At 42.4% G+C, this 25,056-nt stretch overlaps 1 protein-coding gene and 1 long non-coding RNA gene across 5 annotated transcripts in view; one reads left to right on the top strand and one right to left on the bottom strand.

Annotated features, from left to right (window-relative positions):
- Positions 1-23,771, top strand: part of plekhh2 (pleckstrin homology domain containing, family H (with MyTH4 domain) member 2) — a 38,723-nt gene extending 14,952 nt beyond the window's left edge. Inside the window, exons 4-29 of one of the 3 annotated variants that reach the window (XM_034608979.1) lie at positions 811-894; positions 996-1,077; positions 1,181-1,366; positions 2,128-3,029; positions 3,917-3,992; positions 4,068-4,162; positions 4,461-4,620; positions 5,474-5,610; positions 5,847-5,960; positions 6,271-6,357; positions 6,589-6,747; positions 6,948-7,028; positions 7,295-7,474; positions 8,003-8,111; positions 9,067-9,179; positions 9,369-9,548; positions 10,144-10,241; positions 11,706-11,883; positions 12,428-12,583; positions 12,692-12,789; positions 13,530-13,671; positions 13,783-13,919; positions 14,829-14,958; positions 18,623-18,709; positions 19,130-19,279; positions 22,499-23,771. In XM_034608979.1, the coding sequence (XP_034464870.1) occupies positions 811-894; positions 996-1,077; positions 1,181-1,366; positions 2,128-3,029; positions 3,917-3,992; positions 4,068-4,162; positions 4,461-4,620; positions 5,474-5,610; positions 5,847-5,960; positions 6,271-6,357; positions 6,589-6,747; positions 6,948-7,028; positions 7,295-7,474; positions 8,003-8,111; positions 9,067-9,179; positions 9,369-9,548; positions 10,144-10,241; positions 11,706-11,883; positions 12,428-12,583; positions 12,692-12,789; positions 13,530-13,671; positions 13,783-13,919; positions 14,829-14,958; positions 18,623-18,709; positions 19,130-19,279; positions 22,499-22,684 (4,107 nt within the window). In that variant the 3' untranslated portion in view covers positions 22,685-23,771. The remainder of the gene's footprint in view (positions 1-810; positions 895-995; positions 1,078-1,180; positions 1,367-2,127; positions 3,030-3,916; positions 3,993-4,067; positions 4,163-4,460; positions 4,621-5,473; positions 5,611-5,846; positions 5,961-6,270; positions 6,358-6,588; positions 6,748-6,947; positions 7,029-7,294; positions 7,475-8,002; positions 8,112-9,066; positions 9,180-9,368; positions 9,549-10,143; positions 10,242-11,705; positions 11,884-12,427; positions 12,584-12,691; positions 12,790-13,529; positions 13,672-13,782; positions 13,920-14,828; positions 14,959-18,622; positions 18,710-19,129; positions 19,280-22,498) is intronic. The other 2 variants (XM_034608981.1, XM_034608980.1) reach the window with 2 other exon arrangements.
- Positions 356-25,038, bottom strand: LOC117775647. Of its 2 annotated transcripts, XR_004616297.1 has the most exons (4): positions 25,029-25,038; positions 16,454-16,752; positions 4,091-4,095; positions 356-368 (listed from the first exon to the last, which is right to left on the bottom strand). It is a non-coding gene; the product is annotated as an uncharacterized LOC117775647 (long non-coding RNA). The 2 variants fall into 2 exon arrangements; XR_004616296.1 differs by lacking the exon at positions 25,029-25,038 and having other exon boundaries at positions 16,454-16,768.
- Between the last annotated feature and the right edge of the window lie 18 nt (positions 25,039-25,056).

The following is a 25,056-nucleotide window of genomic DNA, read 5'->3' as shown; positions in this document are numbered from 1 at the left end:
CACAGACACAAAGACACACAAGCAGCAGAAACTCTCACCTAGTTAGTTTATGTTTTCACCTGTCAATTTGTTTGTTGGTTGGTTTGTTGTTTTGTCAGCATGATTACACAATTACAATTAACTGAATGTAAGGATGCTGAATTTTGGTGCAGATAGGGGGACACTTTCTTTAACATTGTGAGAATAATAATTCTTAGAGCCTTGGTGAAAAACACCAGGTACATTTAGAGGACTAATATCTATGAGTGTGTACAATTTGGTGCAGTTTGATTGAATTTGACTGTCGGGCCGTGGCAGAGGTATCCACTCTACTGAGTGACATATAGAGTTATACAATTCTCATCTGACAGCAGTTGGCTGAAGAGCTGCTGTCGTACTCTGGGAATCTGGATAATAATTTTAGATGATCAAACCTCAGTAAACCCCAGCAGAGAGAAGGAAAACATATTTTGTGTGAAGAATTAGTGTGGGACAGTGACACTGAACTGAAAAGATATCAAACACTCGACTATGGACAAATGAAATACTGTGTTGTTATTATCCTTTATAAAGAACATGGAAGATGCTACTTTTCTAAGCGTATACTTCTTCTTGTATAATGCTACGAACCTCCTGTGAACCCCTCCCCTCTTAGAGTTTCTAACTATGCTTCCTCTCTGCAGTGACTTTCCATTTCCATGAAATACACTGGGTCCCTTCCATCTTTGGTATCTTTGTGTCCTAAAAAAGATTTATATGGCTGCTTGCGTTCAACCACAGAAAAAACATGGCTGATGTTTTTTTGCATACAAACTTCTTCTATTTCACCAGAAACAGATCCGACTTCAAGATTCCAAAACAGTGGAGGAGAAAGCAGCAAAAATCAAGGAGTGGGTGATGCTGAAGTTATCTGAGGTAAATATGAAATAGTTTGTGTGAAGCTGGATGATGGGTTAGAGTCATTGATGTGTCATCGTCCTCTCGACCAATTATGTGGAAACATGTTTCTGATTCAGTTTGAGGTTGAGAATGCAGCATTAAGAGAAACCAACAAGCAACATGAGGCTCAGATTCTGGAGCTACAGAAACAAGTGCAGGGTAAGAACATCTTTACATTGTCCATGTTTGCTTATGATCCTCTGAAGAAATTAGGTTGATAAGAGTTCATTCTACATACATGAAACATTTTGTGTGTTTTCAGCCTTCGAGCAGAAGTGCAGTGGTGGACGTGGAGTCCTCAGCAGACCAGGTGAGGCCCAGCGTCTCAGCAGCCTCACGTTTGGTTGTTTCCAGGTGAGAGGGAAGAACCCCCAGGTCCTCACTGGCCCGGCACCCTCCCAGAGGACCCTCAGCTCCCAGGGGGAGATTGAGGCCAGAGGTGAACCTGGTGAGTCCCCACACAGTCACAGCTTCTCTGTGGAAACAGCTTCTCTGACTCAGCATGTTTCTGAATGGAGTTAGCCACTTGGAAAGAGCAGGACACAGGATGGCACGGTTTCATGGTGGAAAATGGAAACTGACTCAGACGACCCTTTTTTTGCCATGAGGTCATAGGGAAAGTTTTTTGAGACAAACCAGCCTTACCACTTGCTGTATCTCACTTATTAGTGTACAGCAGTACAGCAGTGCTTTGAGCTAAATGCCAACGTCAGCATGTGAATATGCTCACAATGACAAACACTGTTAATCGGTGCTGTGTTCACCATCTTTGGCTGATGGGAATTTGATCAGTTTTGCAGGTGTGTGGTCATAAACCAAAGAATTGGACAAATTCAAAAATTTGACTCACTATGAAAAAAAAAGACAAAACCAAATGATGTATTGATTTAATTTAGTGTTTTTGTTTGAATAAAGTAGTAATTAGGTTTTTATAACCTTTCAGCTTAATGACCATAATTAAATTATAACTCTACTTTTTTGAGAATGTTGAAAAATGCCACAATGTTACCAAAAGTGCAAAAATAATTCCTGGATCTATCCACTGATCTGTTCTTTTCTGATCAACACCATCTCAGTCCACCAAGTTTCATGGTAATCTGTCCTGTAGTCTTTTTCCTGCTAACTATCAGACTAACAAACACAAATGAAAACAACAATGAAACAGAGTTCATTGATACATGTGGGATGTGTATTGTTTGTCCTTGACAGTGAAGCACACAGCGTCCTCAGAGACAGACGGTGAAGTCCACAGACCGGACCAAACGGGACTCCTGTGCTCTCCTCTCGAGGACGACAGTGCGTCTGACAGCCTGGCTGACAGTACATGTGGACGTGAATCTCGGGCGGTCTCCTCTGTGCTCTCCAGTGCTGCATCAGAGGGCGAGGGAGGAGGAGGAGGAGGGGGTGGAGCGTGTGGTCTGGAGTTCAGCCGCCCCGGCAGTGAGACCTACCTGACTGCCTCAGACGACAGCAGCTCTCTGTTTGACGATGACATGCAGCGAGCGGAGCGGCCCAGCTTTGGCCTCCTGGGGTCATCGGATGGGACCCTGGGGTTGGGTAAGGAGGGTGAGGAGGAGGCGGCACACAGGGCCAAGCTGGAGGACAGCACCTCTGAGGAGCTCAACAAACGATTCCAGTCGCAAAGACTCGACTCCTCATCTTCCTCCAGCGAACCCAACACTCCCAGCCCCAGCCTCACGCCGGCCCTCACACCCAAACGACCCACCCCACCCCAGGACCCGAGGGACAACCCAGCCTCACCCAAACAGCCGCGCCTGCGGACCCCAGCAGGGTTCGGGCTGATTAATGCGTCCGTGGCCAAGAAACACCTGAGCCAGCCTCCAATCAGCAGCGAGGCAGCACACGGGCAGACACGCAACGCGCTCAGCATGCTGCGTCCCTTCCGGCCACAGGAAACAGACCTCGACCAGGAGCGGGAGGCTGGCATGGAGACAGGCAGGGACACGCCCCCTCAAACCCTCGCCGGCTCACAAGCTCCACCCACCATGCTTTACTTGCAGACCTCACCTGAACCTGGTCCAGAGCCGAGTGACCTCTCAGCACCTGGAAACACACCTCCCACCCCCCCTCTGCACAGACTGCCCTCCTGGGTAAGAATGAACTGCTCCCCATTGAAAACTGTACAAATCCAGCATTTGTTCCTCTACTGTACAAATTGCTTATTCTATCATTTTAAACTAACTAACTATTTTATCTAACTAAGCCATGTCTGTCATGTAGAGTTAGTAGGACACTGTTCTGTAGCTCACAGTGCCCTCTGCTGCTCAGGTGCTCTTTAACAGCAGGGTGTTTACAGCCTGTAGGTGGTGATTGTTTTCCAGCCAACATACTTTAAGTAGTGTAATGTTAAGACTGTCAGATGCCTTGTTAATGACAAACCACATCTTCACATAAGCTGGCAACATTTCAACATGATTTCCAGCTGTTGGGCAAGCACAGTCTATATATCACAGTAAACCACTGTTGGACATATAATCACATCATTATTTATCTACTTATTCTCGTACATCTGTTCATCTTATCAGCCTCACATTTGTCATGTGTATTGATAAGGGCCCAGTGCAGTGTCCAATTTGGTGCCATGTGATACGTTTGATATTCATAAACCTTGATTAAACAGGCGACCAGTGTTCTTCAGCAGTGGCGGCTTTGACTCATCAACGTTAGTGACCTAGTCGATCACGATAACAGCAACGGCAACTGATTCTCCAGTTCAGGGTTCAGTTGAGCTTCACTGAACTTTGAATAAACTGGTGAGCAGCTCTTTGTGCAGCTTCAGGGTTCTGTGGACTGAGTCCAGCAGCAAGTCTTTATTTGCTGTGGTTCAATCACTGCAGGTCACTTCTACAGTTTCAGTAAGAAAGCTGACAGACCAAGCAAACAGCCCATTCCCAACAGGCACTACACACATTTTCTTAATGGTAGAAATGTACGTGGTTTTTAAAACTACTGATAATAAAATGTGTTTTCTCTGTAGGAGAGTCGTATCTACGCTGTCGCTAAATCAGGAATCCGACTCTCTGAGACGTCCTGCACAGACCCTGCCAGTAAAGGTAAGTCAGGTACAGAGATGGTTGATAAATGTTTTATTAAACTATTGGTTAACTCAGGTTTCATCTGTGTTGCAGACCCTTCCCTCCAGTCCTCCTACCCTGCCTTCGTCATGTATACATCCCTCGTCTATAAAAACATGACTACACCAGTTTATACTACTCTGAAGGGGGTAAGAGAGATTTATAGTTCTTCTCTTCTATTCCCTGCTGCCTAATTGACCGTCTCAGTTTTTATTGGTCTACAAAGGTTGATTTTAATACAGGCCTGTTTGGCTGTTCATGCAAGCCTCACTGTTATGATGCAATACCAACGGTTAGCCAGCAGATGTTAGCATTTTGACTGTATCACACAATCATTTTTAGTGCAATTGTTCAGAGGCTCCGTGCTTTAGAAACCTTTAGAAGGCCTGTGCCCCTGGTGTATGTAACTGTGACAGTGTCTTTATGTGTGTCATTGTATCTTTGCAGAAAGCCACTCTACTGAGCAGCAGTCCCGTCTCAGACGAGTCGTCCAGCTCCGAGGAGTCGTCTAGTTCAGGAGAGGAGGACGGCTCCGTCTGCAGCTCCCACACCTCGTCGAGCTCGCGCAAGGACAGCAGCCCCGGCAGCCCGCGCTCTCTCAAGAGAGGTACGACACACCAACACATGCACTGCACCCTGAGGTTGTTTAGAAACCCCACAGGGAAACATGTCCCTGAGCACAACAGCTGCTGCAGTGATCAGCACTAAAACAAAAAAATCTCCACAGATTTACATCACAAATTCATCATGTCTGAAATATCCAACAAGGATTGTGCAATGCTCCTGTTAAACTATGAACCTTTTTTTTAACCTGAAAATAGAAAACGCCTGTTGGTACGATCTCCTGTGCGAAGTGTGTAACTGTGTGATAGACGCAGCTTAAATCACCAGAATAAGACCCAGTAAGTTCAAGATTAACATTGAACTATAAATCAGTTATAAAGACTCTAAATTAATTATAAACAAACGTTCATCTCCAAAATTCAGCCAGGAAACTTTGAAAATGTGAAGAATTCTAAACAGAGTTTGGTGTATTTTTTAGAGCAGCAGTTCTTCTGGTTCAGGAAGTTGGGGATCATAGGTACTATCCATCATTCAGTTGTGTTTCAGTTCAGTGAGTGGGACTATGCAGTCAGAGCTCAACACATTTGTAAGATTTGTTTTTTCTCTACTGCTCAATCACGAAGCCTTACACAATTAGTCACCTCATGTGGCTGCAGAGGGCGCTGTTGTCAAGTAAAAGTGACAAAGTGTTTCTTTAATGGTGGTAATGCTGGTGATCATTTCTCCTACATGTTGTTCTTCTTTTCCGTTTCTTTAGTGTTTCTTTAGTTTCTTTATCAACGTTTACTACTGAATAAATGTTCCATGAAGAAACCTAGTTGTACATATGTTTATGTATATATCATAGTACAATATGTTGGACTCTCACCCTCTCTCACCCTCTTCATCTCCTCTAGCTGTGTCCATGTCCTCGATGACATCAGAGAGCGACTACGCCATCCCTCCTGACGCCTACTCCACCGACACAGAGTGCTTCGAACCGGAGCAGAAGCTGCCCAAGACCTGCTCTGCAGCCAGCGACAACGGCAAGAGTGTGAGTCCGTCTGTGTTTCAGTGACACATCTAGGCCTGTCCATCACTTCACCTGTGATACACACAACAAAATCATCCCTAGTTATCACCTCTGGCCCTTCACATTATTAATCAATAACATTGCAAAGGGAAATTCATACATTTTAAGTGGAATAAGTTGTTGGGAGGTCATTATTTACATCCTGCATTATACACATAGTTGTACAACACTTAACTAAACCCTGTTGTATCTTGTAGGAGCCGATGGAGAAGTCAGGCTACCTGTTGAAAATGGTTAAGACCTGGAAGAAAACCTGGAAGAGACGCTGGTTTGTCCTCAAAGACGGAGAGCTGCTCTACTACAAGTCACCTGTGAGTTTGACATTTGACAATTCATAACTTTTTTCTTTTTGTTTGTTTTGTAATTATGGAATTAAATTTTGTTGAATATTGTTGGGCTCAAGTTAAGAGCTTAAAATAAATTAAGGCTCCTTTTTTTTAAGAGTATAATTTATAGGCATCTTTCCAATATATTCTTGCCCCTTTACATTCAATGAAATGCCACACCAACCCTCAAATCTTAATTATATTGGCCTTTTATTCGATTGATAGACCATATGTATTCTTGTCTCTTATGAGTTCCATAAAACTTTATCATTATCATTTATATGTTCTCCCACAGAGCGATGTGATCAGGAAGCCTCAGGGTCAGATCGAGGTCAACGCCACCAGCAGCATCGCCCGCGGAGAAGGGAAACAGGTTCTCCAGGTATTTATCTCTGCTTGTAGATAAAAAACGTTGATTCCATGTGTCCACCATCAATTCACATGTCAACACTGATCAAACAGTCTCAACTTCTTGAAACACTGAAACACAGAAGCACAATTAACAGGGAATAACTTCATTTTTTTCAAGCATTATACTCCTACATTTATATATATTTCTACAAACCTGTGCCTGTCTTCACCTCCACCTGTGTTATTTTATTGTTGTGTGTAGATAGTGACGGGGAAGCGTGTTTACTACCTGAAAGCTGACTCTCCCAACCTACTGGAGGAGTGGCTCAAGGTGCTGCTGAGTGTTCTGAGGGTGAAAGCTGCCAGTCCGCTCTTCACCCAGCCTGATATTCGCCCTGGCATGAAGGGGCTGCTCATAAAGGTCCAACAACTCACTGATATGCCCTTAAACTCAAAAAAATGACTCACTCTGTTATCACTCTCATCTCTCTGGAGCTGCTCTCGTCGTTTGACCCCAGCCTTTATACACCTTGTATATATTTAACACAACATATAGTATCTATCACTATATTGTCACTGAAATGACTGCAATTTCTCAAATTTGTATATGCTATATTGCAGGTGAAGCACGGCTACTCGAAGCGCGTTTGGTGTGCCCTGATTGGCAAAACGCTGTACTACTTCCGGAACCAAGAAGACAAGGTACGATTCATCATTTCACCCAACTCTTATTAGGTGAAACTCTGCAAACTCTTTTTTACTGGAGTTTATGAATTATTTATTTCACTACCGACATTAATAATATATTTTTGGGTGATATAACCAATTTGAGTATTTGAGTCCTAATTTCCTGAAATTAGGACACAGAATTTTTTTTCAAATATTTTTATAATTTGCAAAATAATGGTCAATAACTATAGATGAATCTCATGTTTTTATTGTTTTTATTTGTATTTGTGTCTTTGCAGTTCCCACTGGGTCAGATAAAGCTGTGGGAGGCCAGGGTGGAGGAGGTGGACAGGTCCCGGGATTCAGATGATGACCTGAAGGCATGTGGGCGGGGCCTACAGGGAGCACCCTTCACCATCTCTATCCACCCACAGGAGCAAGGGCCCACCTACCTGCTAATCGAGTCCCGCCATGAAAAGGTCAGAGGTTAACGTCATCACAGCAGCACTGTCACAACACCAACTTTTCATTATTATTATTTTTGTTATCTGCATCTGGTTCTCCCTGGTGTGAACCTGTATCATTGTTACGAGACAAACTGAACTGGCTCGCTATTATTAAAATCTTGCCCTGTTCTCATCACTTGAATGTCTCACTCACCTATGTGCAGGCAGACTATCTGACAATAGGGAAATTATGGATATCTCACGCTTTACGCCTCATAACGTTTTCTACCAGCGGGCCCTTGAACCACGATGCGGTCTGTTGGGAGTCCCCTCCAGCCACGCCAGGCCATGAGCTCGACCAGCTCAGACTCTGATGATGGTTTTAATTCATAAGTGATGGGAAAGTGTCCCTGTGCATAGTGAAGTAGTGATGGGAAAAATAATCTGTGCTCTGGGTTACTGTCTCCAGAGGTGGTTTGTTGGATTGTCACACGCCATCAGCTGTGTCCCTGCCAGGTGTGTCACTAAACCTGTCCTTACCTGCCATTGGTGCCTCTGTAGGACTCGTGGCTGTACCATCTGTCTGTGGCAGCAGGAACCACGGTGGGTAAAGTTGGCACCGAGTTCGAACAGCTGGTGGGAAAGCTCTTCCAGGTGGACGGAGATCCAAGTGAGTGTTTTCTACAAATTATTTTCCACCTTGTTGTGTCTTTGATTCTTTTTGATGATTTAGTTTCATTGGGATGTGTATGGCCTGTCTTGCATCACCACAGTAGACAACAATCACAACCAAAAGTATAAAAAATGTACTGGTCACACCCTGGATGGATCCTATTGGCAAAATCTAACTGCTATTCAACTAGTCAACTATTAAATGTCTTGGTTGAGTCAGATTCTTTGGGGGGGATAAAAAGTGACAGAGGAACTTCCCATTGCCTCCATAATTAAAGCCTTAAATAAGATTTATTTGAAAATATTGACCATCTATATCATCGGCTATCAGCATCGTCATGAACTAAAGTATTGTTTGTATTCTCCTTCAACCAGTCAGCACGTTTAACACGCAAAACAAGATGACTCAGTTGTTTCTTATTCAGTCTGTAAGACAGTTTTAGTTTTATCAGATTGCCTATCCTGATTCTACTTGACTTTTACTTTTAACTCTTATAACTATTGTCTTTTAAATCTGATGAGTATATGACTTGTTTGTTTTAATTACTGCCTTGGAAGCACTTTGTAATCCCAATTTTCCCAAACTGCTAATAAGGTGGTTTAAATCAGTCTCCTCATAGATTTGAGGGTGTACGTATGTATTCTACAACTTGTCTTTGCAGTCAAATTTATTGCTAAATCCACTGTTTTTTATCCTTATGGTCAACAATTACAGAGAAAGGACTTGTAGTTGTCATAGTTTAGCGCTCCAGTGGCGTAGTCATCCGTGCGTGGTCCTTATAAGACAGTAAACTGTTGAGAAATGCTGAGATTGTGAGTTCAAGCCTCACCTGGAGCAATTGTTGTCTGTCTTCCTGTGTGGTTTATTCTTCCTCTAGTGAACACACTGCTTTTCATTGATCCATGTGACATGTTCTCATTAGCACCCGTCTGTCTCTCTGTCTCTCTTTCAGACTCTCAGATCTGGAGACATCCCATGCTGTGTTTCAGTAAAGAGGCTCTGTCATCTCCTCTCACCACGCTGCCCTCACAGGCTCTGCAGACAGAGGCTGTTAAACTCTTCAAGGTAAACACAGGGATACATAGATGCACTGCATTGATTGAAGTTTTGTCCAGAGACCTCCTAGCAGGCGAATACATTTTTTATAATTTACAGTTTCATGCAGCTTTAATCTGATACAGTGTTTTGCATCATATATCACGAGTGCAGATCATCTCTCCTCCTGCGTCTGTCTCATGCATCATCTCCCCTCAGACTTGTCAGCTGTTCATCAATGTGGCCATCGATGCCCCGGCTATCGACTACCACGTCTCGCTAGCCCAGAGCGCCTTGCAGGTGTGTCTGACCCACCCGGCGCTTCAGAACGAGTTTTTCTGCCAGCTCATCAAGCAGACCCGCAGGAGGCAGCCTCACGGCCACCCAGGACCCCTGCAGGTTCGCTACTCACCACACGGTGTCAGCAGTCGCTCATGATATGTACTAGAAATTTGGGGGGGATGAAAGATTGCAATCTTCACGGGCTCACTTAGGAAACTGAATATTTCATTTCTTTATTTTTATAGCATTTCCATCCATAGTATGTGGAAAGCTATAACCTTTACTTCAATACGGCACTTTGGAGAGAGTTGTCCCTCTTTTGTTTGCATGAATACAAAATGAACTTTAATACATCAAGATCAAGCCCTTGACATTTTTCAGTTTTACACTAGAAACTCTGTCCACCATGTAGTCATGTGATTTCCCATATCCAATAAGTTGAACCACCATTAACACCTTCAGTAATATCACCAGCAGAGGGCAGCAATTGACGTTCAGCACAACCTGTAAGTTCCAAAGTATGATCATGTGACAGCAAACCACAGGATTTACACAACAGAATGATTCATAGCATAATACAAGCTCCTTTGTGATACTGTATGAATGAGAGTAACTCAATAACCTGATCAAAACTGGTGACAACTGTCACTCACGTGATGCTTCTCTGTGTCATACGTGTGAGGTCACACTGGATTTCTGTGTCATTCCTCAGGGCTGGCAGTTTCTGGCCCTGTGCGTCGGACTGTTTCTGCCTCAGCATCCTTTCCTCTGGCTGCTCCAGGTTCACCTCAAAAGACAAGGAGACTCCAGGTGACAACAAACACTCAGCCAGAACATGAAGTGACACAAAAGAACTAATTAAAGCCCAATGTGAAAGATGGAGCCGGGAAGAAACATGTTGGAACTCCAGATCTAAAGCAAAACCAAAATCTGCCAAAACGGTTCCAATTATTTTCTGGCCAGATAAACGTGTTTCTGTCATTTTCAGGAATCTGGCATGATTCATTTAAAAGACGTGTAGTGATCTGCTGGAGTCAGTTGTTCTGTTTTTTTTAATGATCTACCCTGTCACAAAATCATTTTCACATTTTAAAACTCCTTCATATTGGCCCATAGTTGTCTGAGTAGTCTGACTCACCGTGCTTTGATTAAACTGACATGAAACTGTCAGAGAGAAACTTTTAAAACCCTTAACTTGCTGTACTGGTTTACAGCCTCCACTGTGCTACAGCCCAACATCTGCCTCTCACAAACATAATGCAAACTATCTTAACCATCACTTATCACAGACTCTTGCTTTACCTGTATTTGACAGTTTAGCTGCTAATTCCATTACATGCCTCTCACTTCCAAACTGAGGGTGTGGAGCTTGAGAGGCTAAACTAAAGAGTTGCATAGGTGCTTTTGCAGCTTGACCCACACGAGATTCAGGAGCTCACCTGCCACTTAAGGATATATGTGTAACAATGCTTCATTAAAGGAAATGTCTAAAAACATCTAGACCTATGTCATATATTTTATTGAGTTGTGTACTTACACAATGTTCAGACCCAGAGAAATCACCAATTTTATTCAAGGTAACAAGGTACAGTCCTTTTGGTCGCCTTTTAATCGCATCATATCCGCTTAACCCGTCCATGTCTTTGCTCGTCTCTGCTATAACTTCGAGTGCAAACAACGTATGTCAAAGAAGAGACAGAGTGCCTGCCAGTTAGCCAGTCAGCGTTTTTTCCCAGCACTGCTTGTATTGGTCACTTGTAATGGATCCCCTTCATTCATTGCTGTTTGCTGCCTAACGTGAATAAAACTTCAATATATTACCCCATAGATTTGCACCTAAGTAATGTCAGGTAGATCTTGATCTGCACTGGTGGTGAAGACAACAACTCCCATGATCCCTTGCTGCTTTATGACATCATCAAACTAGGTCCTTAGTTACTGTTTCAATTTTTAGACCCCATAGCTGCAGAAGTTACCTATTGTTTTTATAATTAAACTACTTTTGTCCCCTGTGACTCCCTGAAAATTATACAATTGCAATATTAAATAGCTGAAGAGTCGTTTAAGTAAATGAAGCATAAATTAACATTAACCTCCAAAGTGACAGATCTGATTTAACATGAGTATTCAGCAGTAATGCTTACATTTGTTTTCATAAATCTATTCGTAATTATTATTTGATTCGACTGTTGAATAAGAAGCTCATAATTGTACATGATGTAGATGCCACTCATGTACCACTGTATCATATCATTGTCTCCCTGTTGTCCTCAGGACTGAGGTGGGTAAGTATGCCATCTACTGCCAGCGGTCCATGGAGCGGACCCAGCAGAAGGGTGAGAGGCAGGGCCGGCCGTCCCGTATGGAGATCCTTTCCATCCTGCTGAGGAACCCCTACCATCACTCGCTGCCATTCAGCGTCCCTGTTCACTTCCTCAACAACACCTACCAGGTACCGATGATACGTCACACAGGATCACAGATTATGATAATAACAGAGTGGAGGAGGAAAAGCTAGCTGGTGTCACATACGCAACTCAACCGTTTGAATATTGCTGATACTTTCTTGAATCATATTTCAAAGTCACACAGAGTTTACACATAGGGTGAACTCAGGTCGTCTGGAGCATTGGGTGATGTGGGACACCTAAGCTCCAGTCTGTTAATTTCCTTTTTCGACAAAATCTAGTCAACAGGACTTTTAAGTTAGCAGTAAAGTCTTCAGAATCTTGAGATATTGACAGTGGAGGTCACCATGAACAAGAGTGAGGTGAAATATCTGTGTCACCTCTCAAGGATTTATTTTGAATATATTTAATATGAGCAGGTTATGAGCGCCATAATGAAAAAGTAGCCAACTTTGCCTTAATTTTCTTAGGCCAATTTCCATCTGTTGTCCCGAGCCAGTTCTTAAAAGGCAAGCGGAAATCAAATATAACTGTATGGATATATTTAATACATTGCATATCTTCTTTATTTAATTCCGTTTTCGAAAGGTGGTGAGCTTCGATGCTTCAACCACAGTGGACGAGTTCCAATGTCGCCTCAACCAGGACACTGGCATAAGAAAAACTGGGCTGTCTGGTTTCAGCCTGTACACAGATGATCCGACCGGACGAGAGCTGGAACACTGTCTGCAAGGAGGCATTAAGGTCCGATTTAAAGTCATGTGATCTGAGCGTGTTTTGAAGGCAGGAAGTGTCGCCTCTGTCTTAACATCGTTCCTCATCACAAACCTGTCTTCTTGATGTCTTCTACAGATTTGCGACATTATCTCGAAATGGGAGCAGGCCTGTAAGGAGCAGCACACCGGCAAGTCTGAAAACACCAGGACTGTACGCCTCACTTACAAGAACAGGTAGACAACAACACAACCGGCCTGAGGCTGAAAATCACAATATGTTTACATAAATCTATGTTAAGACCCGGCATGACTCCTTATATTTAACCAGGACACTGTTTTGTAGTGTAACAACATCTCACACATGATAGCAGAGAAGATTACCAAGCATGGTTCCGGATTTGTTTCCACACCTACTGAGAGCCACACAGGGGAACATAGGCTCACCATGAATGAATAACTGAAGTATTACAGTATTAGAGTGCGTAACTTCCTGGTTTGTTTGGTTGATGGCCAAAACTTTACAGAGACCAACAAAACATCCACATTTTCTGAAGTCCATCAATCCATTATCTTTATACCCCTTATCCTTTGAGGGTCTCAGGGGAGCTGGATCCAATCCCAGTCGACATTAGACGAGAGGCACACCCTGGACAGGTCACATGTCCATCACCGGGCCGACAGTCACAGACCAACAACCATCACACTCACATTATTTTCTCCTGTGGTCAGATAATATCTGTGGATTTGATTCACTTTATAGAGACAGTAGCAGGTCTTTTATTCACCGGCTCATTTATTCTAATACATATCAATGCAATGTTAATATATTTCTACTCCAGTAGATTCCAATGGAACTGCAATACTCAAAAACCCTCGGAGTATAATTATGTTCAATCCTTCCATGGTTTCTTCCCCTCAACTTTCTTTGTGTTCCTGTTTTTCTTTTACCTCTATCTTTTTCTCTATGTTCCCAGGCTGTATTTCTCTCCCCAGGTCAGGGGGGAGTCAGAGAGGGAGAGGTTGCTGCTGGCATATCAGACCAACGAAGCCATTGTAGCAGGACACTTTCCTGTCAACAAGGAACTGGCTCTGGAAATGGCTGCCCTGCTGGCCCAGGTCTAGAACTTCACTTGCTTCTTACACATTTATTTATCACATATAATAAAGCTGCAGTCAAGTTGATATTTTTAGACCTTAACTTAAAAGCTAATAGTTTTGTTTGTTCAGGTGGAGTTTGGAGATTTTGAGCGTCCCTTCTCTGCTCCTGGTTCAGCGCAGACCAAGTCGAACCAAACCCTGAAACAAGTTCTGGAAAGATTTTACCCGAAGCACTACCGCAGAACCACGTCTGAGGAGCAGCTCAGGTACAATGACACACTGGAAACTTCCTATGATTCAGTCCAAACACATTTCCAACTTTCATGGGTATATAATGAATGTATTTAATTGGCTATCTATCAATACTAGATACAACCCACATTATACCTACATCAAAGTCTCCTGTAAATTTGAGTTGGTTTACATCAATATTGAAAGACCTGTGTGGCAGATGTTGCCCTTTCAACACTTAAGAGTCCAAATTGCAAAGCTTGAAAAGGATTAAAAAGTAATTGGACACTGAAGGTTTCCTGGACAGCTGGGTGTCATCTCCCTGTTGGTCCATGCCATGTTTTCTATATACAGTCTACGGTGCATGCACAGAAAAAGCTCACACATGACTCACTCACACTCAGAGAGCTCAGAGATGCCATTTAGCTTGAGGTGGAGTTGATTTGTCAGTAGGAAGAGGGGACCGTACAAGAGGATAAACATTAGGCTAAAAAAAACTTTCAGAGAGGCAAAGCCAGAAGTGAGGTTCAATCACATGTGGTCACAAGAGACACATTCATTTTAATACCAGGTGTGAACAGACAAACTTATAGCTGACCTCTTGTGATTGGATGTCTCAGGACGGATGGTAATATCAAGTCGGAGCAGGGACATTGACTGTAAAGGATTTTCAACACAATATGAATTATGGTGGCTTTGATTTACTTTGTGTGCATCTGTCCAATTACTTCTCAACTTTCTATATTAATGTATTGTATAATATATAATGATTGTAAACTACTATTCAAATTAAATCTGAAACTTTAATGTACTTCCCATTATTTTATTCAGTAACTGAAAGTGCTGAATCTCACAGCCTGAATCAGTTTTACTGACATAAACTAAAGGTTTCGATTACAGGAGGTTGCTCCCTGGCAGTTAACCCCTTCATTTCCTGTTCTCAGGCAGCTGCTGCAGCGTCTCTCCGCCCGCTGGGCCTCGCTCAGAGGTCGAAGTTCACCCGAGTGCGTCAGGATCTACTTGACTGTTGCCAGGAAATGGCCTTTCTTTGGTGCCAAACTATTTGAAGCAGAGGTAAGTGTGTGTCCACACGTGTGTGTGTGTGAAGTGTAATCTCTTGAAAATCTAAATTGAATTGTTATTTTATCACCAACTCAGACGACATTACAAAGTGTTATTATCGCCTCTTAAATTAAAAACATGATACAGCCTTGAACAAATAGAGATTAAAAACAAACTAAATAACCACAAATAAAATATAAGTATAGGAACCTTCGCACAGTGTGGGTGTCTCTGATATTTCATCCACTCATCACTCAAGATAAAGTTGAATTAACACTTCACTGACACAGCGTCAACACAGACTGACATTACTGGGATTATTCGGGGGGGGGTCACAGGTAAAACATGCTGTTGATGTCACAGCTGTGTGCAAACACACTGCAGGATGATCGACTCACAGTGATTGTTGTCCTTACTTCCATTGAAATCGCCATCATTACAGACGTTACACCATCCATTGTTTTTTAAATAAACTCCATCCTGAATGTACTGTTGATGATATTCATATCATATTATATACTGTTGTGAATTTATACACACACACGTGTAAATATATATATATACACACACGTATATATACCATTTTTATACTCAGGTTATTTTAAATATCCATATCTAGTTCAATAACTCATAGATGGGTGGGTTTCCTGAAGAAACCCACACTCTCAACCCGTCTGAAGTAAACAACTACAGACCTGTCTCTCTTCTTCCCTTTCTTTCCAAAACTCTCAAGCGAGCTATCTTTAATCAACTCTCCTCCTATCTCCACCATAATAACCTTCTTGATCCTCACCAGTCTGGTTTCAAGGCAGGCCACTCAACTGAGACTGCCCTCCTTGCTGTCTCTGAGCAACTTCACACTGCTCGAGCAGCCTCTCTCTCCTCTGTCCTTATCCTTCTAGACCTTTCTGCTGCATTTGACACAGTGAACCACCAGATTTTTATTTCCTCCCTTCAGGACCTGGGTGTCTCAGGCTCTGCTCTCTCCCTGCTCTCATCCTACCTCAACGACGCACTTACCGGGTACTTGGAGAGGATCTGAGTCTGAACCTTGTCCTCTCACTACTGGGGTCCCTCAAGGTTCCGTCCTGGGTCCCCTCCTCTTCTCTCTGTACACCAACTCTCTCGGCTCTGTCATTCACTCACATGGCTTTTCCTACCATAACCAGTGGTGTATAAAGTACTTGAAAGCCATACTTGAGTAAAAGTACAGATATCTTACCTGAAAGTGACTCCGGTAAAAGTTAAAGTCACCCGGAAGAAAATGACTTGAGTCAAAGTCTTAAAGTAGCTCATATTAAATGTACTTAATTATCAAACGTATCTGGTGTTGAAATGTACTTAAGTATCAAAAGTAAAAGTACAAGTACCAAAATTAAAAATGCAAAGTGCTATTTATAGTAGGCCTACACAGACACAAAACAACCCGAAACCCCAGATGCTGAGGTTCAAATAGTATTGGACTAGTGCATCTGAACTTCTAGGGACAACGAAGAACCAACACAACAGAATAAACAAGTGCCTCTTGTGTCTGCCTAAAAAGACTAATAGACCACAGTATAACCACTAAAAAATTCTGCAAATATCACTAAACATGGACCTTTCACTTTCTAATCAGTAGCAGGAATGATACACAATGCCCCTTATGATAACTCAGCAAAAGGAAACAAGTTCGAGGCACACAAAATAAGATAGTTTCTCTTTTTTTAACAACCTGGACAGTGCTGGTACAGAGAAGCAAAGAATCACTGGACACAGTCTAGTTTTGCTGCAGGCCAAATTTCAGACAGAATAATAAAGACTGAACTGAACGGAGATCCTGCATGAGTACCTGGGTAATTGTAAAGGGAATAAATGGATGGGGAATGTGCTCACGTTGATTAAGTCCCTGCTCTTGGTACACACATCACTACTACCCATTGGATGGTTTAGTGAGGTCCTCAGATCGGCCCTGCCAGAGTTGGTCACGGCCCTGGCGGAGCGCCGAGAAGACGATCAAACTTGACTATCTAGAGGAAGTAAAACTCTTACCACATTTTCTGAAGGTGAACCTGCGGAGGGATCATTACCGGTACAGCCTGCTCGACCCTGGTTGACCAAGGCAGCCCGACCAACCTCCGGACGCATAGGGTCTCGGGCGGCCCCCCGACGGCAAACACGCCTGCGCATCTCCCGAGGCAGGGGGCACGCGAGTGAGCGAGAGAGAGGTGCGCCGTGCGTAAAGGCGCACGTTGCGCCAACCTCGGCTGCTCAAGTAATGAGGCAGTTTTGAGAAAATAAGAAGTAGAAACTACAGATATTTGTGTTCAAATGTATCGAGTAAAAGTAAAAAGTCGTCAGGAAAATAAATACTCAAGTAAAGTACAGATATGTGAAAAATCGACTTAAGTACAGTAACGAAGTATTTGTACTTCGTTACTTCACACCTCTGACCATAACTATGCTGATGACACCCAACTAATCCTCACTTTTCCCCAATCTGAAACACAAGTAGCAGCACGAATCTCTGCCTGTCTGACTGACATCTCTCATTGGATGTCTGCACACCACCTGAAAATTACTACTACTTTTCCTTCCAGGAAAACGCTCTCACACCCACGACTTGACTATTACCTTTGACAATTCCGTGGTAGCCCCCACCCAGACTGCTGGGAACCTGGGTGTGACACTTGACAGTCAACTCTCCCTTACTGCCAACATTACTGCAACAACACATTCCTGTAGATACATGCTGCGCAACATCAGGAGAATACGTCCCCTTCTCACTCAGAAGGCGGCGCAGGTGCCATCCGACCTCTGGAGCTCATACAGAATGCAGCAGCTCGACTGGTCTTTAACCTAAATTCACTCACACTACTCCGCTCCTCCGCTCCCTTCACTGGTTACCAGTGGCTGCCTGCATCCATTTCAAAACATTGGTACTTGCGTACCATGCTGCGAACGGATCGGGTCCAGTCTACATCCAGGACATGGTCAAACCTTACACCCCAGCCCATTCACTCCGCTCTGCATCTGCCAATCGGCTTGTTGCTCCCTCACTGCGAGCTAACCACTCAACAAAATCACGACTGTTTGCTGTCCTGGCTCCTAAATGGTGGAATGAGCTCCCCAATGTCATCAGGACAGAAGAAAGTCTATACATCTTCCGCCGCAAACTAAAAACACACCTCTTCCAACTATACCTTGAATAAAAACAAAAGCAAAAAAACTTTAGTTTAAACTAACCATTTAGTAGCACTTAAATGACACTTACTTATAGCACTTTGTAGTTTGGCTTTCTTGAAGAAAATTGTACCCTCATGGTTGAATGCACTTATTGTAAGTCACTTTGGATAAAATGCTAAATGAAATGTAATGTAATGTAATACATAATGCATCATTACAGCACATTTTTCTACAAATAATATTTCCATCTGTGGTGTAGGTGTATATTATGTTTAAATTCTCTGTCCTTTTATTTAATTTTATTTTATGACTATATCTTATTTTATTTAGTATTCTATTGCCTATTTTATTCTATTTTCATACTTTCATGTGTACTCTTGTCATCCTGAATATCTGCTGCTCTAAAGCTTGAACTTCCCAAGGTGGTGATTAATAAAGTCTTATCTTATCTTATCTTATCTTATCTTATCTGATGACTGATCTCACTTTCTTTGTCTGTCTTTCCTTGTAGTCCATTACTCCCTCTCCAGAGCAGGGTGTGCGTATTTGGCTCGCCGTGCATGAAGATGGTATCAGTATTCTGGAGCACAACTCTATTGTAAGCATCTCTGACTACTGTTCACACATTATTCCTCCACTTTAGACGTCCCCTGCTAACATTAGTGGGAAATGAGACAATATTTATTTGTCACATGCCAAGTCAGTGATTTATTTAAGAAGCTAATATGCATCTAGTTTCCCTAAATTTGTGATCTTTGTAAAAGACATTTCTTTGTGGTCTGTTGAGTCTAAAATGACTTGTTTATAAAATGCAGCTTGATTAATAGTGTGAGTAGCTGTTTAAATGCAAGTCACTTTAGCTGGATGTTTTTGTGATCCTAGTACCAGATTCGAAAAACAAGCTGCCACTTGCTCACACAGATAAGATATGAGGTTGTGAAAGATGACAGATGGGGGGGAGGGTAGTAATATCGGCTTTTATGTGGTTGTCAAAACCTCTTTGCTTCCGTGTCCTCAGAAACCGCTGGTGTCGCACCCCTACAAAAACCTGATGACGTTTGGAGGCTGCAAACAGGACTTCATGCTGGTGCTGGGCCAGAGCATCGGTACCAACAGCAGCAAAGACAAACCCACAGAGAAACATCTGTTTGCTATGGACACCTCTAAGGTTGGTGAGAATTCCACACCTGGGCTGCGCTCAGCCGGGACAAAATGTAGCAAATCTTTGTTCAAACACAAATGTTGTATTGATCATGCAAGCATTGCAACTATGGCACCTGAGAGGCGTTCTCTTACAAGAAATCTTAGAGGTTAATGACATGGGTTTAAATACATGTTTAATACTGCCACATTTGTAGAGAACTTAAGAATCCATTATGCGCATTGCCTTTATAATAAGGGCTGGGTATGTATACACATCACTGCAGATTGGACAACACCTCTGACACACCCACCAAATGAGAGAAAACATACCTCGAAGCCTTTGCACAGCGTCTAGGTTAAGTTTATCACATTACCACAATTCACTCAAGAGTAGGGTTGCAAAATTCCGGGAATATTCAAAGTTGGAAACTTTCCATGGGAATTAACGGGAATATACGGGAATTAACGGGAATAATATGGGAAACTTTGGGGTAATTTATACTAACTGTATTTACCTTGTCATATACAGACATAAATATAAACATTTTGTTTTTTCATAAGCAGACATGCATGCAAACATTTCTAATACAAATTTTAAAAATGAAATTTTTGACTTAATCCATTTGTGAGTAGAACTCTACCGTCTCTATGTGGATCTCAGGATAGAACCCGGTCAGTGAAAACTTATCAAAACCTGCAGGAACGATGGACTTAAATATGAAAATCTGACCTCAGCAGTTTCCTCTATGTGACAGTATGTTGGAGATGAGTATTTGTGGTTTCTGAATATATTTTTACTTTAGAGGAAATGAATGTAAAGTGCCAAGGGGAAGTAGTTTTACACATAAACGTCAGTTAATGGGAAGTAGTTCACAGGTGTTAAATGTCTCCTGTGGCTCAGCGGAGGAGAAAGCGATGCTGATCACGTCATCGACCATGATCAACCATGATCTTGGTTGTTTTAACCAAGATCATGCTGCAAGATCTAGAATTGCTAACGTTAGCCACTTGCCAGCAAGACAATTTTGTTCCTGTGGACTATAAATACAGTCACCTGTTTGCGTTGTCAATCAATAATGGATACAGCGTGCTTTCTCGGACAAGAGGACTTCGGACTTTCATTTGACACATTTGATCATGTCGGGTTGACAAACATTCAATCCATTAATTCTGTCAATTTGGTTTACAATAGCTAGCTACATCCTTTTCAAAGAAACACAGCGTGTGCTGCATCCCATACATCTTTAAAATAGAGTTTTGAATGACGTTTTTATTGCTCAGCCTTTAATTTGCGGTAATTACTTTTATTTTCGATAAGTAGCCCAACTCGCGCTGTTTTGATGGACCCCAACAGCCGCGAGTAATCGAGGTGATGGTGTACCTTTGTGTGGACATACATACATCCTACTCTCACTGCTGTAAAAAGTTAGCCTACTGTATACAAATAAACATGAATGAACATGGCTTCAGTGTAACAAGTAATCAATATGCTAGGTAATGACAAAGACGTTCAAAAACAACAGAAAGTCATAGGTTTACGTTTCTGGCAGACAATGTTCCCAACTAGCTGCATCCAGGTTCCAGCTGAGCTAGGCTTGCCTAGTCTTGTTTTCAACTACATTTAAGTTACCTTTTATAGGCTAACATTTGCAAAAAAAGTGTCAAAATTTCCCAAATTCCCGAGCTTAACTTCCCATGGAAAGTTTCTGGAAATTTACCGGAAATTTTCCGCCCCTTTGCAAACCTACTCAAGAGTAGTTTACAAACATACAGTATGTGGTAGGAGTCCACTAATGACAACTGCTGCAATTCATTTCAATGTATAGCATTCAGTATCTGGCATCACAGGTACAATACATATTGCAAACAATACAGTGTACAACAAAACAGAGCGATGTCACTAAAATGATTCCCAATGATCCCATCTTACAATAACTGTTATTTTGGAGTGCAGTATTTGATATACCGTGCAGTATCTGTATATACACTTAAAAAACATACCACATAACAATACAGATCCCAGAGTACCTGTGACACTGCAACATTTCCAGTCAAGCCTAATTGAATTAGCAAGGTTATGAAATAACATGTGAACACCACAGTCTCCTCAGTTTAGGTCTGGGTTGTGTCTAATGCAACATGGCTCCACACAGTGAGGAACTGCCTGAACAAGTTCGACACCAGATTGTGAGACTTAATAAAGATGCAATTGTTGAACAAGGTGTTGCACAATTCTGTATTTACACAGCCTTGCATTGAAAAACAGACAGTAAGAGCTACTGACTTGGCCCAATGATAATCTGTGGAGTGTGAGAGAAAAGACCTCTCCTTAATTATCAAAGAAAAAGTTCTGTTGAAGTTAGATGAAAGTGCTCTCTAATACATGTCTAGTACATGATCACGGAGATTACAGTTATTCACAACATAGGTAGATATGCCCGTGATATTCTGACTCTAACACAGAAAAGTCTCCTTTTTTACAGCATGACCTCAACGCCTTTTGGAACAAACAACATTCCTGGAGTTCTCTTGTCCAAGAAATGTCTCAGAAAGTGATGCTTACACCAAATTAAGATCCATACAAACCAGGATATCTTGGCCCAGCCAGAACTTTCCTCTCTCTTAAATTTCAGCTTTGTCTCCACTGACTGATGCTGACACCAAATATAGTAACATGATTCAAGATTCTGCTGCTGTACCAAATCCACCAAACTCTGTTTAGAATTCTTCACATTTTAAAGGTTTCCTGGCTGAATATTAGAAAGTCTTTTTAACTGATCTACAGTTTGGCATTACTCTTGAACTCGCAGGTTCTGATTCAGGATTCAGTTACGCACCCTTCATTTTGGAGATCGTACATGCTCACTAAAGTTACATAGAGCAAGAACAGACATTCAGGGTGAGCAGTGGGAACAAAAGCTGCACCTTTCTCTCTCCTCTGAGTCAGTGAACCATCAAATTCATTTTGAAGCTGCTATTTTAAGGTAAAAAGGATACACATTGTTGCTTTAACATTTTTGTGATGGTACTGTTATTGTGGTGCCTCATCACCTCATGACTAACTGCACATTATCTGATCTAATTAGTTCCGTGAACAGTTTGACAGATTGAGGAACTACTGAGTCCCGCGAACTGACCTGGTCTAACCTGAGAAACTCGGAAACCAACCACAATAAGGATTTATTTATTTCACCCATACATGGAAACAAACACTGATGTGCTTTTTGTTTTGCTTGGTCAACAGATCAGGGAAATCACCCTCCTCATCTCCAGTTACATCAACAGTGCTCACCAGCTGAAGGCCGCTGCCCACCACCTCTCTGCCCCAGCTCTCATGGTGGCCCAGCCCATCAGCCTGAAGTGCAAAGAGCTGAGGAGCAAATCTCCACCAGCGCTGGGACGTCCCAGCAAGGCCCCTACGCTGCTGTGACCACATGACGACACCCTGATCTCTCTGAGACACACTCACTTTCCTTTTACCTTGTTTAGACTTTGAAAAGGAAGGACATATTTGCAGCTACAGCGGAACTAATTCCAGTGTCCTTCTCGTCTGTATATTTGTCTCACTGGGACAGATTAATTTCTGGTTTAATGCTATCTCCTTAAACCACGAGTGCTCCATCCAGATGAGGCTAAAACTGGCCTCCTTTCTCTGTTTGGTATAATTTGATATCAGACACCAGCTCAGGTTGCAGCACTTCACTGATATCATCACACAGGATTATTGTGCGTCCACGTCCTCCAGTTTTAAGCTGTAACCTTCAGAACGGTTATTTTGTGCCTTTGTCACAGATCACATTATCAGATGTGGGCTTAAACTGGAGCTTTGAGCTTCATACTAAGATACAAGGGTGTTTAGGAACAAATAAGAAGCTTTGCTTTACATTCCCCAGGGACATTTCCTTTTTTTGTCTCCCTGATGAGTGCGTTACTTTTATGTTCTGACTCCAAAGAGAGAAGTCAACAGCCGTTATTGACAGACTGACTTCGCTTCTGATATGTCTCATTAATCTGTGCTGTCTGGTACTTTTCCTTTGGTAAAGACGCTGTTTGATGTTATCATTTGTATTCCCGCCTTCAAAACCATCACACAATCGTCATAGAAGAGGTGAAGATGAGGGTTGTATTTGTATTTTTTTGTCTTGCCTCCTGTAGGGCACAGTAACTCTTCCAGGGACTAAAACTCTTACAGTGTTGTGGTATAATGAAGCCTACTGAACAATATGATGAAAGCAGGAGGCAATAACAGGTAACCAGCCACAGCACAGACAAACTGCCCTGAAAATGTAAGAGCTCTGTGTATCTGCTGTGATGCAACATGTGTGATAGATGTAGACTGGATTGGTTGGTTGTGTTGAGAATGACTGAACGTTGTTGGAGGAGACCAGTGTGAACCCTGTGTGCTCTTAGTTACTGAACAGCCAGGAGAGCTGTGAAACTTTAATCCTTCACTCAGAATCAGCAGGACGCCTCCACGTGATTAGGGCAGGGTACCGATACAGGAAGAGAACTAATGTCATACAGCAAGATTTGTCAGGTCTTATATTTATTTGTCATATGAAATACATTGTATTTAAATCATCCTTGGAATAAGTCTCATAATTATGTACTATCTAATGTTGGAATAAACTGAACTGCAGCAGACAAGGTGACTTTTTTTCCAGACAACTGCTCTTTTTTTACTCATTCACATAATAAACCTTGCCTCCTGGGAAGCATGTCTGAATAAACAGAAACCGTAAGATGCTCAGACACTCATTTTTTTTCAACTTATCACTTCCTCTAAGGCCCAGTCCGACAAAAGCTGCCCTGCCGCATCCTCATTGGTGGAGCATTACTGACATGCTGATACCTGCTGCAGGTGCCCGACTGCAACTGACACACCCTCATTCCTGTCGTCTTTCACAGAGGACAGAGAGAGAGCTGGGTGGGGGGAGGGAGGATATATGATACCTAACCTGCCTGAACTAGTTAGAGACATACTTTTGTCCTGGTGTCGCCATGGAGACGACGAGGGGCGGGATGACTGGGGAGAGGCGAAATGGAACTAGGAAATAGGTGCCTATAACAAAAGGAATGATTAAACATCAAAAAGAGGAAGTCATACCAGTGATTTGTATGTAAAAACAAAGGTCAACAGGAAGTAGATAGGATTAGTTGTCATTTATGGAACTGTTTTACTGTCAGTGTTACTTTTGGGTCACTGCATCTTTGAGGACTTCGCTGTGACAAGGTTAAATAGGGACTCCCTCCTGAGCTGCTGCCTTCAGGTAGACAACGTAAACACCAACCACTGAGCATGTTGTGACAGGACACACAAAGAATTTTCACTTCAGCCGTTTCACCTGAGCTTCTTCACAGTGCAACACAACAAGCTTCCCACCTCGCACTCTTGTCTCTTTGTTCAATTAAGACGATTTCTGCCGGACTTTTGAGTCGACTTGTGGATAAAGGGCTGGTGCAGTGAGGCTTTGAACTCAAGTTTCTCTCAGTATTTGTTATGTACATATAGTGCACGTGTTGAATGAGTGAGGCAGAACCTGACTGACAGGTTGGACACGACGCCAAACAGTTTCGAGAGATACAGCTAGAAATGACTAACCAACCTACGCTGAAGTGGTGCGGTCATAAAAATTACACAGAACTCAAGAGTCTCACGCTGTTAGTGCCAAGAGCCATCATTGCATTCATCTGCAGGTGTATTCTTTCTATAATCATAAGTCAAGCCATTAAGTTTCCCTTAAAGAAGAAACATTTAAAACCAGGACAGTGACGCATTCAAAAACTAAATAAAGCCTGCCT

The sequence above is a fragment of the Hippoglossus hippoglossus genome, chromosome 15 (assembly GCF_009819705.1).
Source record: "Hippoglossus hippoglossus isolate fHipHip1 chromosome 15, fHipHip1.pri, whole genome shotgun sequence".
NCBI lineage: Eukaryota > Metazoa > Chordata > Actinopteri > Pleuronectiformes > Pleuronectidae > Hippoglossus > Hippoglossus hippoglossus.
Note: the sequence above shows the minus strand (reverse complement) of the source record. Positions and strands in the feature narration are given on the sequence as shown.